Raw genomic sequence first — 13,063 nt, forward strand, 5'->3', positions numbered from 1 at the left:
GATCTTCAAGGTCAGGCTGGGCAAGGCTCTGAGCAACCTGATCTGCTGGCTGCAGGGGAGTTGGACTGCATGAGCTCTGAAGGTCCCTCACAACCCAAACTGTTCTGTGGCTGTTTAGTGTTGCTGCTGGAGTCTGCTGTATTTAGATGATAAAGCTCCTGGGAGGGAGGTTTGCCTTTTGCCTGCTCAGGGAGCAGTGAGCATCTCAGATGAGACTTCAGGTGGAGCTGCCAGGGAGATTCCCCCCAGAGCTGGAGCTCATTTCTTGGTGCTGGTGCTTTGAGCCATGCTTGGGCTGAGTTAGCTTCTGTGGTTGGGCCATGAGCAAGCTGCACTGGGAGTGGGAGAGGTGGTGGTTGGAGTCCTGTCACTGCACTTCCAGGGTGATAATTTAAACACTGAGGCATTGAAAAGCAAAGGGAAAGAGAAAGTAGCTGACACACATTTACTAATCAATTATTCATGGCAGTAATTGGTGCAGTTGTGAGCCTGGCAGCACCTCCTGCATGCACTAGTAGCTGGAAGGAATCAGCCCAGCCCAGCAGCTGGGAGTGAGTGGAGCTGGTGTGTGGCAGTGCCTGAGGCTTGCCTTGCTGCTGGGCAGTGTGCTGGGAGGGATTGGTTGGCAGAGCATTTCCATCAGCCAGCATCACAAGGTGCTGCCTGGTGCAGAGCAGCCCCAGAGGGGACCTGCTCAGTGCTCAGCTGAAGGCTGGGGGTGCAAGAGGCTGGGGCCAGGCCCTTGTCAGGGGTGCCCAGGGACAGGACAAGGGGCAGCAGGCACAAACTGGAACCCAGGAGGTTCCATCTGAGCAGGAGGAGAAACTTCCTTGGTGTGAGGGTGCTGGAGCCCTGCAGCAGGCTGCCCAGAGAGGATGTGGAGTCTCCTTGTGTGGAGAGCTTCCAGCCCCTCCTGGCCATTGTGGTTGCCCTGCTGGAGCAGGGTTTGGACTGGGTGATCCCCAGAGGTCCCTCCCAAGCCCACCTGGACCTTGTGCAGTGTACTTCAGAGTGCTGCTTTCTGTCTGATGAGCTTGGAGTGCTCTGTGTTGTGGCCTGCAGCTGCCTTGAGGGCAGCATTGATGAAGGAGTTGGAAGAGGTGTTTTTAATGCAAAATCCACATCTGCTGATTGATTTGTGGTCATGCTGGGGGGGGTGTGCATGCAAACAGAAGCTGCTGGCAGTTGTGTGCCCTTGCATCATTTCCAGACACTGAAGGAGCAGGGAACTCCTGTAGGTCATAACACAAGTTATCAGCACTTCAAATTCACAGCCACAGGCTGCATCAGGCTGGGAGGGACCCTCCAAGGTCATCTTGTCCCATCCCCCTGCACTCAGCAGGGACACCTCCAGCTGGAGCAGGCTGCCCAGGGACACCTCAAGGCTGATCTTGAATGTCTGCAGGGATGGGGCCTCAAGCACCCCCCTTGGGCAGCCTGTTCCAGTGTCTCCCCACCCTCACTGTGCAGAACTCCCTCCTGATGCCCAACCTAAATCTGCCCTGCTCCAGTTTCCAACCACTGCCTCTCATCCCATCACCACAGGCCCTTCTAAACATTCCCTCCCCAGGTATCTCCCTTCAGATACTGAAATGCAGCTCTGAGGTCTCCTTGGAGCCTTCTCCTCTCCATGCTCACTGATGGTGACCACCTGTGCCCAGGAGCTCTTCCTGCCCTCCCCTGCCTGAGCAGGGAGCTGGCAGCTGGCTGTGTGCCTGTGTGGATGCACTGCTGATGGGGAGGCCACAGGGACCAGCAGGAAGCCAGCCTGCTCTGCCCTCAGAGCCCCAGCTCCCCCAGCCTCTTCCCACAGCAGAGGTGCTCCAGCAGCCTGTCTGAGGGTTTGTGTGGAGCACTGTCACAGGTTGATTCCATCCTGTTTGCATCCACCCAGTTACTCTCCTTGCAGGCTGTGGAAGAGCCTTCCACTGCAGATCCCTCAGTGAGGCTCTCTGGCACTGCCCCAGCTGCAGCACTGTCAGTTAATGTGTCACCAGAGCAAGGGCAAATGCTGCCCAGGGTTTGGTTCTGTTCCCCAGAAGAGTTCTTGTGGCTATTTGGCTCTGGGACTGTTCAGAGTGGTTTGAAAAGCCATCCTGGGTGGGCACTTCTGAGTCTCCCTTGTGTGGGTACCCCATGTAGTGTGTGGGTAGAAGGTGAAGATCCATAGGTAGCTCTTCAGCTTCAGGCAGTGACACAGGGGCAGGAAAAGTTTGGCCACTTCTGTACCTGCTCCCCTTTGCCAGCAGCAAGGTGCTTCCCCTGCCTGCTGGTGCTGGGACCCATGTGGTGCTTGGGCTCTGGCCACTTCTGTACCTGCTCTCCTCTGCCAGCAGCAAGGTGCTTCCCCTGCCTGCTGGTGCTGGGACCCATGTGGTGCTTGGGCTCTGGCCACTTCTGTACCTGCTCTCCTCTGCCAGCAGCAAGGTGCTTCCCCTGCCTGCTGGTGCTGGGACCCATGTGGTGCTTGGGCTCTGGCCACTTCTGTACCTGCTCTCCTCTGCCAGCAGCAAGGTGCTTCCCCTGCCTGCTGGTGCTGGGACCCATGTGGTGCTTGGGCTCTGGCCACTTCTGTACCTGCTCTCCTCTGCCAGCAGCAAGGTGCTTCTCCTGCCTGCTGGTGCTGGGACCCATGTGGTGCTTGGGCTCTGGATGGGTTGGATGTGGAGGCCACCACAGCCCTGTCCTGCTCCAGAGGACACTGGGAGATGGGAGAATCCTTCCCAGCCCCAAGGCTGGAAGTGAGCTGCCTTCAGAGCTGTTCTAGCAGCATCCTGTGGGGCCCTGTGCCTTGGGGTGGCTGCTCCAGGAGCTCTGCTGCAGGGGCAGCTCCCAGCCTCAGTGCTTGGGGGTGCCAGGGAGTGGTTGTGCTGTGGAGGTAGTTTGGGTTGGCTGAGCCCTGGGGAACTGGCCTGGGAGCTGTGCCTTGTTGTACTTCAGTGCTGAAGTGTTGCTGAGTGCAGGTCATGGAGGAAATAAGCCCTGAGCTCAGGACAGCAGTGGAGTGCTGGGGCTGAGACCTTCATCCATGTCAGGCTTCTCCTCCTCACCATGATTTCCTCCTTGGGGGGCAGAGCTGTGGTGTTACTGTGGCACCCCAGGGTTTGCTGGTGTGTTAGCCCAGCACAGGGAGCACTGACAGCAGCTCCTGTGCCCTCCCTGCCAGGGAGTTGTGGCTGTGCTGGCTTCTCCTCATCTCTGAGGGAAGGACACAGCCTCAGTGTTCCTTCCAGCCCAGGTGGGTTTGGCAGTGCCCAGCTGGGAGCTTTGGGACTTCAACTTTCCTCCAGGATGACTCAGTTCAAGGTGATCTGCTAGCAGCATTGCCTGAGCTGGTGGCATTGGAGCATTGGGTGGCAAATGGAACCACACAAAGCCCAACCTGGCACTGGCAAGGCTTAAGGATGCTGGCTGCAGGGCAGGGGAGAGCCTGGCTGCTTGTCATTCAATGGCTTGTGGTGGTGACAGTCATCATCTGAAAGGCTTCATGTCCAAAACCACCCAGCATCACAAGGTGCTGCCTGGAGGAGAGCAGCCCCAGGGGGATCTGCTCAGTGCTCAGCAGCAGCTAGAGGCTGGGGCCAGGCTCTTGTCAGTGGTGCCCAGGGACAGGACAAGGGCCAGCAGGCACAAACTGGAACCCAGGAGGTTCCACCTGAACAGGAGGAGAAACTTGTTTGGTGTGAGGGTGCTGGAGCCCTGGAGCAGGCTGCCCAGAGAGGTTGTGGAGTCTCCTTGTCTGGAGAGCTTCCAACCCCCCCTGGCCACTGTGATCCTGGGCAGGCTGCTGTGGGTGCCCTGCTGGAGCAGGGGGCTGGAGTGGGTGATCTCCAGAGGTCTTTTCCAAGCCCAGCATGCTGGGAGGCTGGACTTCTGTCTTGCCAAAGTAGTAGCTTGTCCTGGAAGATTCAACCCCCCCCAAGCCCCCTCTATATTTGACAGCTGAAGGGATGGGTTGAGGAAAATGCTTTGGGGGTTGTTTTGTTCCCCTTACACAAACACCTCCAGCCCTGGAGGTGTGCAGGAGGGGATTGGATGTGGCACTTGGTGCCATGGGTTAGTAGCCAGGAGGTGCAGGGTGGCAGGTTGCACTGGATGGTCTCTGAGGTCTTTTCCAGCCTTACTGATTCCATGCCAAGGGGCAGTGGGTGCAGGCTGGAGCAGAGCAGGGCCCACAGGAGCAGAAGGAAAAAGCTTCTCACTGTGAGGCTGCTGGAGCCCTGCAGCAGGCTGCCCAGAGAGGCTGTGGAGTCTCCTGCTCTGGAGGCTTTCCAAACCTGCCTGGCTGTGTTCCTGGGTGAGCTGCCCTGGGTGATGCTGCTGGGGCAGGGGGCTTGGACTGGGTGGTCTCTGGGGGTCCCTTCCAACCCTCTGTGAGTCTGTGAGGGACCAGCTGTGCTGCTGCAGACACTTCCAGCACCCAGGCCTGATGGATCCAGTCCACCCAGGAGCAGGGTAGGGCCCCACTAAAGAACTCTGTCAGTTGATGATTTGCCTTTCCCTTGCTCCTCCCTGCATGGTGGTGTGTGCTGCAGGGTGGAGCTGCTGCTGGGCTCTCCACACAGCAATGCAGCAGGAACAGGTAGCAGCTGGTGAAGCTGAAGGTGACAAATGGCTGTTCCTCAAGGGGCAGCACTGGAACTGAGGCTTGTTTGGTGCACGTGCTGGGGGGGGTGGGTGGGATCTGATGCATCAGTACTGGCATTTGTTGTCTGCTGAGAGCCCCCTGCAGGCATGGGGCAGAATGAAGGAGACTGCTGCTTGCAGCTGGCAGAGGTGGGAGTTGAGGAGCTCTGCTCCAGGCTGAAAGGGCCTCAGAGGCACAGCTGAGGCTTGTGCAGTGGGAACAGGACTGCCTGCATTGAAAGGTTCTCTCCTGGGGGTGCAATGTGGGCAGGAAGGGCTTTGCTGTGTCACCCAACTGGACAATGAGTTCCTTCTGTAGCACAGAATTCTAGGATGGGGTGGAAAGGACCTCCAAAGGGCACCCAGTCCAACCCCCTGCAGGCAGCAGGGACATCCTCTGCTAGAGCAGGCTGCTCAGAGCCTTGTCCAGCCTCACCTTGAAGACTTTCAGGGCAGGGGCCTCAGCCACCTCCTAGGGCAGCCTGTTGCAGTGTTCCAGCAGCCTCCTGGGGCAGAACTTGTTCCTCACATCCAATCTAAGTCTGCTCTGCTCTCATTTCAAACCATTGCCCCTCCTGCTGTCCCTGCAGGCCTTTGCAAACAGTCCCACTGCAGCCTTCTCCTAGCTCCCTTCAGGTTCTGGCAGGCTGCTCCAAGGTCTGCCTGGAGCCTTCTCCAGGCTGCACAACCCCAGCTCCCTCAGCCTGTCCTCATGGCAGAGCTACTCCAGCCCCCTGAGCATTTGGGCTGCCCAAGGAGGTGGTGGAGTCACCATTGCTGGAGGTGTTCAGGAGGAGACTGGATGAGGTGCTTGGTGCCATGGGTTAGTTGGTTGGGTTGTGTTGAATGATAGGTTGCACATGATGATCTTGAAGCTCTCCTCCAACCTGGTCTATTCTTATTCTATTCTATTCTCATGGCCTCCCCTGGACCTGCTCCATCAGTTCCATGTCCTTGCTGTGCTGAGGGCTCCAGACACAGCACTGCAGGAGAGGTCTGACCAGAGCAGAGGGGCAGAATCCCCTCTCTCCATCTCATTCCAGTCATGGAGATTTAACACCACTGTGCAGGGGCTTGGAGTGACAGGATAGGGGCAGTGGCTCTGAGCTGGAAGAGGGGAGACTGAGACTGGAGAACAAGTTCTTTATATTGAGGGTGGGGGAGACACTGGGAGAGGTTGCCCAGGGAGGCTGTGGATGTTCCCTCCATGGAGGGGTTCAAGGCCAGGCTGGATGAGGCCTTGAGCAGCCTGGGCTGGTGCGAGGTGTCCCTGCCCATGGCAGGGGGCTGGAGCTGGATGAGCTTTGAGGTCCCTTCCAACCCAACCTATTTTGTGCTTCTCTGCTAATGGCAGCACTTGGCCTGAGCTCCAGGTGAGTTGTTTCACTGCAGGGGTTGCCTAGGCTCCTGATGCTGGTCTTAGAGAGGTCTCTGTGTGCTCTGGGCTGCCTTTGTCAGGGTTTTCTTAACCACATGAAACCAGAGGAATCACAGGCTGACAGTTGAGTTGTTTGATTGCTCCTGCATGGAACCAGCAAAGTGATGCTGTGGTGGAATGCTCCAGGGGTCTTGGTGTGTTGGTTGGTGCTGTCTGTCCTGTACAGGTGCAGGGTTCTCTTGTTGACTTGGCTGCAGCTGGGTTCTCTTGTTGATGTGGCTGGGGCAGGGTTCTCCTGTTGATGTGCCTGGGGCAGGGTTCTCTCTCTCGTTGGCCTGGCTGCGGCAGGGTTCTCTCTCTCTCACTGGCCTGGCTGCGGCGGGGTTCTCTCTCTCGCTGGCCTGGCTGCGGCGGGGTTCTCTCTCTCGCTGGCCTGGCTGCGGCGGGGTTCTCCCTCTCGCTGGCCTGGCTGCGGCGGGGTTCTCCCTCTCAGTGGCCTGGCTGCGGCGGGGTTCTCTCTCTCGCTGGCCTGGCTGCGGCGGGGTTCTCTCTCTCGCTGGCCTGGCTGCGGCGGGGTTCTCCCTCTCGCTGGCCTGGCTGCGGCGGGGTTCTCTCTCCCGTCGACGGGGCCGCCGCGGCGGGGTTCTCGCTCTTGTTGGCGGGGCTGTGGCAGGGTTCTCCTGTTGATTTGGCTGCTTGTCGATTTGGTTCCTGAGTCCCTCCTTCCTTTTTTAATCTCCAGGCCAGGTGCTGCTTTGCCCTCTGCCTCTGCTTGCTTTGTAGCCTGCTGCAGCAGAATGCTTCCTCAGTTGGTGCAGCTTCCCTGTGTGGCACTGTCACCTGTTACACAAACCCGGGCCCTGGTGGCTGTCTGCACTCCTAGGGTTCTTCTCAGGTGGTTGGAAATGCCATCAGTAACCTCTTGTTCTAGCCACAGCCCCTGGCAGTGCCCCATCCTGCAGCAGAGGTGGGGAACCTGTGCCCACAGCCCTTGCACAGCTTGCTGCCACAGTTCCTTCAGGTGGCAAGCAAGCAGGAGCTGGACTCTTTCCCCAGTGCTCCACAGCCTAGCAGGGCCAAGTTTCAGATGGGCTGGCTGCCTCTGGCAGCAGCAGCCTGGCCCTGGGTGTCCCTCCTGCTGAGGGCTGGCAGCACAGCCCTCCTCCTCTTGATGTGCACAGCCAGTGCTGGACAGCCCTGGGGATGGCAATCACCTGGGCTCAGGCTGCTGCTTCCCAGCCACCACTCTGGCTCACAGCTTGCTCCCTTCTTGGGTCCAAGCAGCCCTTGGAAGAGAGGCTGTCATGGGAAGGTGCCAGGAATCCCCACTGCACAGCCTGCTTGTGGTAGCGCTGCCTCCTGGGCTGAGCTGGGGCCAGGGGGAGCAGGGAGCTGCCCACAGGCAGTGCTGGGAGGTGGCAGCCCAGCAGCACATGGGAGCTGTGTCACACACAGGGCTGTGGGACTGGCAGAGGAGGGGGGCTGTGGGCTTGAATTCTGGCCATGGGAGGAAGAGACAGGACATGACCTTTCCAGCCAGGGTAGATGTGTCTCCCTCTCAGTGGTGCTTGAGGAAACAGTGTCCTCCTCCAGAGCAAGGCAGTGACTCCTGGCACAAAGGCCACTGGAGGTGGGTGGTGTTCCTGTGAGGGACGTTGGTTCCTGCTGACCCTGACCCTGCAGTTCCTCCTGCTCCCTGTCTTCACCTTCTCCCTCTTGAATTGCCTTTGCTGCAGGCTGTTTGTCAGCAGTGGAGCTGCTGCTGGGCTGTCTGCTTGGGCACAGAAAGCTTGGTGCTAAGGGAATGGTTAGGGTTTGTTGTCACTTCTGTCACTCATTGAAGGTGCCAGCCAAAGCTGTGCTCTGAGGGCAGAGCAGGCTGGCTTCCTGCTGGTCCCTGTGGCCTCCCCATCAGCAGTGCATCCACACAGGCACACAGCCAGCTGCCAGCTCCCTGCTCAGGCAGGGGAGGCCAGGACGAGCTCCTGGGCACAGGTGGTCACCATCAGTGAGCATGGAGAGGAGAAGGCTCCAAGGAGACCTCAGAGCTGCATTTCAGTATCTGAAGGGAGATACCTGGGGAGGGAATGTTTAGAAGGGCCTGTGGTGATGGGATGAGAGGCAGTGGTTGGAAACTGGAGCAGGGCAGATTTAGGTTGGGCATCAGGAGGGAGTTCTGCACCATGAGGGTGGGGAGACACTGGAGACATTCAAGATCAGCCTTGTTGTGTCCCTGGGCAGCCTGCTTTAGCTGGAGGTGCCCCTGCTGAGTGCAGGGTGGTTGGACAAGATGACCTCTGGGAGTCTCTTGCAGCCCAGAGCAGTCTGTGGCTCTGTGATGCAGGTTTCTGCATGGCTGCCCAGGAGCCAGAGTGGATGTGTGGCTGGGGGAACCTTTCACCAGGCTGGGCCCAAGTGCAGGAAACTCTGTGGGTTACAGCTTGCACAGACTGCATCAGGGAAGGGACCCTCAGAGGTCATCTTGTGCAACTCCCCTGCACTCAGCAGGGACACCTCCAGCTAGAGCAGGCTGCCCAGGGCCACATCAAGGCTGATCTTGAATGTCTCCAGGGATGGAGCCTCAGCCACCTCTGAGGGCAGCCCCTTCTCAGTGCTGGCTATGTGTGCCTGGGGAGCTGTGGGGGTGAGGGCTCAGTCCCAAAGCCACCACAGCAGGGAGAAGTTAAGTAACAGCTGAGTTTGTGCTGGCTTTTGAGTCAGGTTCAGGTCTGCTCCTTCCTCCTGAATCCTGGAATCAGGGGGCTCTCACACTGCAGCTGCTCCTGGAGCTGTCCCCCTTGTGCTTTGCAGTGGCAGTGCAGAGTCTCTGCAGGAGCAGGATCCAATTAGCAGGGGGAAGTCCCCCAGCTCCTTTTGTGCCTTTGTGAAATAATTGTCCTGAAATGAATCTTGAGTGTGTCTGGGTTGTACTGTGGGAGAGTAATGACAAACTGTGTGGTTCAGGGATTTAGTGCAAGAAGAGGAAGAACAGTTGATGGAAGAAAGGAAAAAGAGAAAAGAAGACAAGAAGAAGAAGGAAGCTGCTCAGAAAAAGGTAAGTGGAGCATGAAAGGGAAGCCTCCTGCTTCAGCACCAGGAGCTGCTGCTGCTGCTGCCCTTGCTCTCTGGAGTGCTTCAGGCTCTAAAAGCTGTGCCAGTGGTGCCCCCACAGCTGTGCTGGCTTCCTGGACAGCTCCTGCAGGTGCTCAGTGTTCTCCAGAGGTGACTAATGGGCAGTTGAAATGGTTTCCAGAGGGCAAACTTTCCCAGCCTTGGTGCTTGCATTGGCAGAAGAAAATGGCCTTTGTTGTTTGGTTTGAAGATGATAGCTTTGAGCTGTATTTTAACTGCCTCCCTTCTCTCCCTTCCTTCCCTTCCTTCCCTCCCTCCCTCCCTCCCTTCCCTCCCTCCCTCCCTCCCTCCCTTCCCTCCCTCCCTCCCTTCCTTCCTTCCCTCCCTCCTTCCCTCCCTCCTTCCCTCCCTCCCTCCCTCCTTCCCTTCCCCTCCCTCCCTCCCTCCTTCCCTTCCCCTCCCTCCCTCCCTCCTTCCCTTCCCCTCCCTCCCTCCCTCCTTCCCTTCCCCTCCCTCCTTCCCTTCCCCTCCCTCCTTCCCTTCCCCTCCCTCCCTCCCTCCCTTCCCTTCCCTCCCTCCCTTCCTTCCCTTCCCTCCCTCCCAAAACCACAAATGTTTTGTGAGCATGGAGGGAGCAGAGCTTTGCCTGAGGTGGGAGGGTTTGCTGTGAAGCACTTCCTAGGCTGTTCTTCAGGAGCTCTGGGGCCTCACTGATGTGCTGGTGGACTCCCAGAGGAACAGAAGCTGGAGTTTGTCAGCTTCATTTGTCAGGAGCTAAAGCAGCTTCTGTGGCCAGAGGAGGAGGAGGAGGCTGCAAGGATGCTTGGGTGCACTCCTGGTGGAGTTTAACCTTGATCCAAGAGAAGATAGCTCTGCAAAGCCATGGCAGCAAACAGCTGGGCTGGTAGAGAGGACATCCTAGTGCAAGTGTGACTGTATCTAGGTGGAAATGAGAGGCCCCAAGGAGAGCAGCTGAGGAGGGGTCAGTGGTAGAGAGGAGTTGAGGACAGGCAGAGCTGGCCATGAGCAGGGTGAGGGTGTTGTGTAAGAGGCCAGGGGCTTGATTTCTGCTTCCTTAGTCCCAGGGGCTGGTGCCCTGCTGGTGCTGGATCTCCTCAGAAGAGGTTCCACAGGCATCTGAGCCTGCAGCTATTTTTAGCAATCCCTAGGAGCATAAATAAAGAAATAAAATCTTCTGCTCAGGGCTCCTGGGCAGCAGGATCCTTTGCCAGCTTAAGGTGATGGAAGGGAGGGGGTTCTGTTGGTGTGCTTTGGGTTTCCTTAGGAGCAGGGAGGCCACAGCACTGACGAGTCACTGATGACGTTGCAGCAGTCAGCCCTGAGGTGCTGCTGGCTGAGTGCAGCCTGGTCTTACAGCACCTCAGGCAATCAACACATTTGGGTTACATCCACAGCTGCCTGGGTTTTTTCCCCCCTCCTTCTCACAGCTCTCATTGCAGGCAATCAGAGCCTAAGCAGTGGCACAGGGCTGCTGCATACTCTGAGCAGCTGCAGTGTCAGAGTGAAATGGGCTGTGCACAGCTACCCCAGTGGCTGAATTCAGCCACATCTCCTCTTGCTTGGGATGTGCTGTGTTTCAGAAGTGCTAAGAAAACTCCCAGGCAGGAAGATCCAGAGTTGTGCTTTTGAGAGGCCCTCTCTGAAGCACATTTCCTTTGTTTCAGAGCTGCACTCCCACAGCAGGAACGTTTCTCTCCCCCTTTCTGCCCTGTGATAACCTTTTACTCCAGCAGATCGCTCATCTTGGCCATATCCCAGGTGTACCCAGGGCAGTCTTAAAGCTTGAGGAGGGGAGATTGAGAGTGGAGATAAGGAAGAAATTCTTTCCAGTGAGGGTGGGGAGACACTGGGACAGGCTGCTCAGGGAGACTGGGACAGGCTGCTCAGGGAGACTGGGACAGGCTGCTCAGGGAGGCTGTGGCTGCCCCCTCCCTGGAGGTGTTCAGGGCCAGGCTGGATGTGGCCTTGAGCAAGCTGGGCTGGTGGGAGGTGTCCCTGCCCATGGCAGTTGGTGGGGGTGGGACTGGATGATCTTTGAGGTCCCTTCCAACCCAACCCAACCCATTCTAGGATTCTGTGAATCTTGGAAATGAAAAAACTTGAAGCTTTGCCTTAGCTCCTCCCAGTCTCTGAGTCCCTCCCTCCCCCCCTGCCCTCTCCTGCAGTATCAGTGGCGATGGCTCTGGGCTTCCAGGCACAGCTTGGAACTGCCTTCAAACATCTTCATTTGCAAGTTTAATTCAGGGCTGTTTCATGTAGTTATCTCTCAAATTAATTTTTGGGCTCCTCTACCGTTTCAACAGCTTTCTAGGCAGGAGAAATAAGAGGCAGGGGGGGGTGGTGAGAGAGGCACTTCTGAAGCAGATAATTAAATAACTCTGAAACACTTGAAAAGAGGAAAGGCAGAAGCTGCTCTCTGGCACATGTGGCTTTCTCTGCACCAATCACTGACACTTCTTTTTGTTTTTTTCTTTCTTCTTTCCCCCCCTCCTTCTAGGCCATTGAACAAAAAATCAAAGGTAAGTTACTTGAATTTCTATCCCTTGTGTTATTTCTGTGGGTGGAAGTCTGGTGAATCAAAAGGGCTCACCTGAAAGCTCTCCTCAACATCAAAAAGCTGGGCTCCTGGAAAACTTCAGCTGCACTTTCTGAGGCCACAAAAGGCCAGAAGAGGAATGGAGCAGGGTTTGTTTCAGGGCTTGGAGTCTCTTGTTCTTCCCTTTTCCCATTCTCAATGACATCCTGGCCTGCATTAGGAATAGTGTGGCCAGCAGGAGCAGGGAAGTCATTGTGCCCCTGTGCTCAGCACTGGTTAGGCCACACCTTGAGTCCTGTGTCCAGTTTTGGGCCCCTCAGTTTAAGAAGGACATTGAGACTCTTGAATGTGTTCAGAGAAGGGCAACAAGGCTGGGGAGAGGCCTTGAGCACAGCCCTGTGAGGAGAGGCTGAGGGAGCTGGGATTGTTTAGCCTGGAGAAGAGGAGGCTCAGGGGTGACCTCATTGCCCTCTACAACTACCTGAAAGGTGGTTGTAGCCGGGAAGGGGTTGGCCTCTTCTCCCAGGCAAGCAGCACCAGAACAAGAGGACACAGTCTCAAGATGCGCCAGGGGAGGTTTAGGTTCGAGGTGAGGAGAAAGTTCTTCACTGAGAGAGTCATTGGTCATTGGAATGTGCTGCCCAGGGAGGTGGTAGAGTCTTGATCCCTGGAGGTGTTCAAGAGGGGATTGGATGTGGCACCTGGTGCCATGGTCTAGTCATGAGGTCTGTGGTCACAGGGTGGACTCGATGATCTTTGATGTCTCTTCCAACCTTAGTGATACTATGAGACTGTGACTTGAGCAGCACCAGGCATATCCAGAGCACCCTGACTTCTTTTCCTTACTTGCCTTTTTCCTTCCCCTTTTTAGCTTTGGGCAATGCCCAGACACCCCAAAGTGTGCCCATGTGGAGATCCCACAGTGAGGCTGTTTGAAGCTTCATTTCCACAGGGTCCCAAGTGCAGCTGGGGTTGGGAGCTCTTGATGGACAATTGCTGTACCCAGTTTTAGCTACCTAGTGCCCATGGAGGCTCCATCCTGCTCCACCAAGGAAGTGCCTGAGAGCACAGCACAGTGTCTGAAAGCTGTGATGAGGATGCCCAGTGGCAGACTGGGAATGCTGCAGTCACTTTGAGTTGTTGTGGAGTGGAGATCTCCTCCATTGCCACCAGCTTCTGTAAAGGATGCTTTTCACTTTCTCCTTTCACTCTCCCTGCTCCTAAGCTGTTAGTTGGGATGTGGATCATAATTGCCTGAGTGTTCCCATGGAGTGCTGCTGAATGCCTGTTTTCTGGGGACATGGGCTTTCATTCAGTACTTTCTGGAGCAGTGGTGAAAACAGAAGCCTTGGGAGCCCTGTGTGGCAGAGCTGCAATTACTGCTGGAAAATCAAAAAGTGTTTGAAGTGCTGCTCTGGCATGAAGGTAAT

At 56.7% G+C, this 13,063-nt stretch overlaps 1 protein-coding gene across 8 annotated transcripts in view; it reads left to right on the forward strand.

Annotated features, from left to right (window-relative positions):
* The window catches only part of TNRC6A (trinucleotide repeat containing adaptor 6A), a 57,370-nt gene that overhangs the window by 4,708 nt on the left and 39,599 nt on the right, over positions 1-13,063 (forward strand). For all 8 annotated transcript variants that reach the window (XM_068147038.1, XM_068147043.1, XM_068147037.1 and 5 more), the window contains 2 exons: positions 8,969-9,059; positions 11,595-11,616. In XM_068147038.1, the coding sequence (XP_068003139.1) occupies positions 8,969-9,059; positions 11,595-11,616 (113 nt within the window). The remainder of the gene's footprint in view (positions 1-8,968; positions 9,060-11,594; positions 11,617-13,063) is intronic.

Source organism: Melanerpes formicivorus, unplaced genomic scaffold (assembly GCF_026170545.1).
Source record: "Melanerpes formicivorus ecotype bairdi unplaced genomic scaffold, bMelFor1.0.p_v2 SCAF_14, whole genome shotgun sequence".
Taxonomy (NCBI): domain Eukaryota; kingdom Metazoa; phylum Chordata; class Aves; order Piciformes; family Picidae; genus Melanerpes; species Melanerpes formicivorus.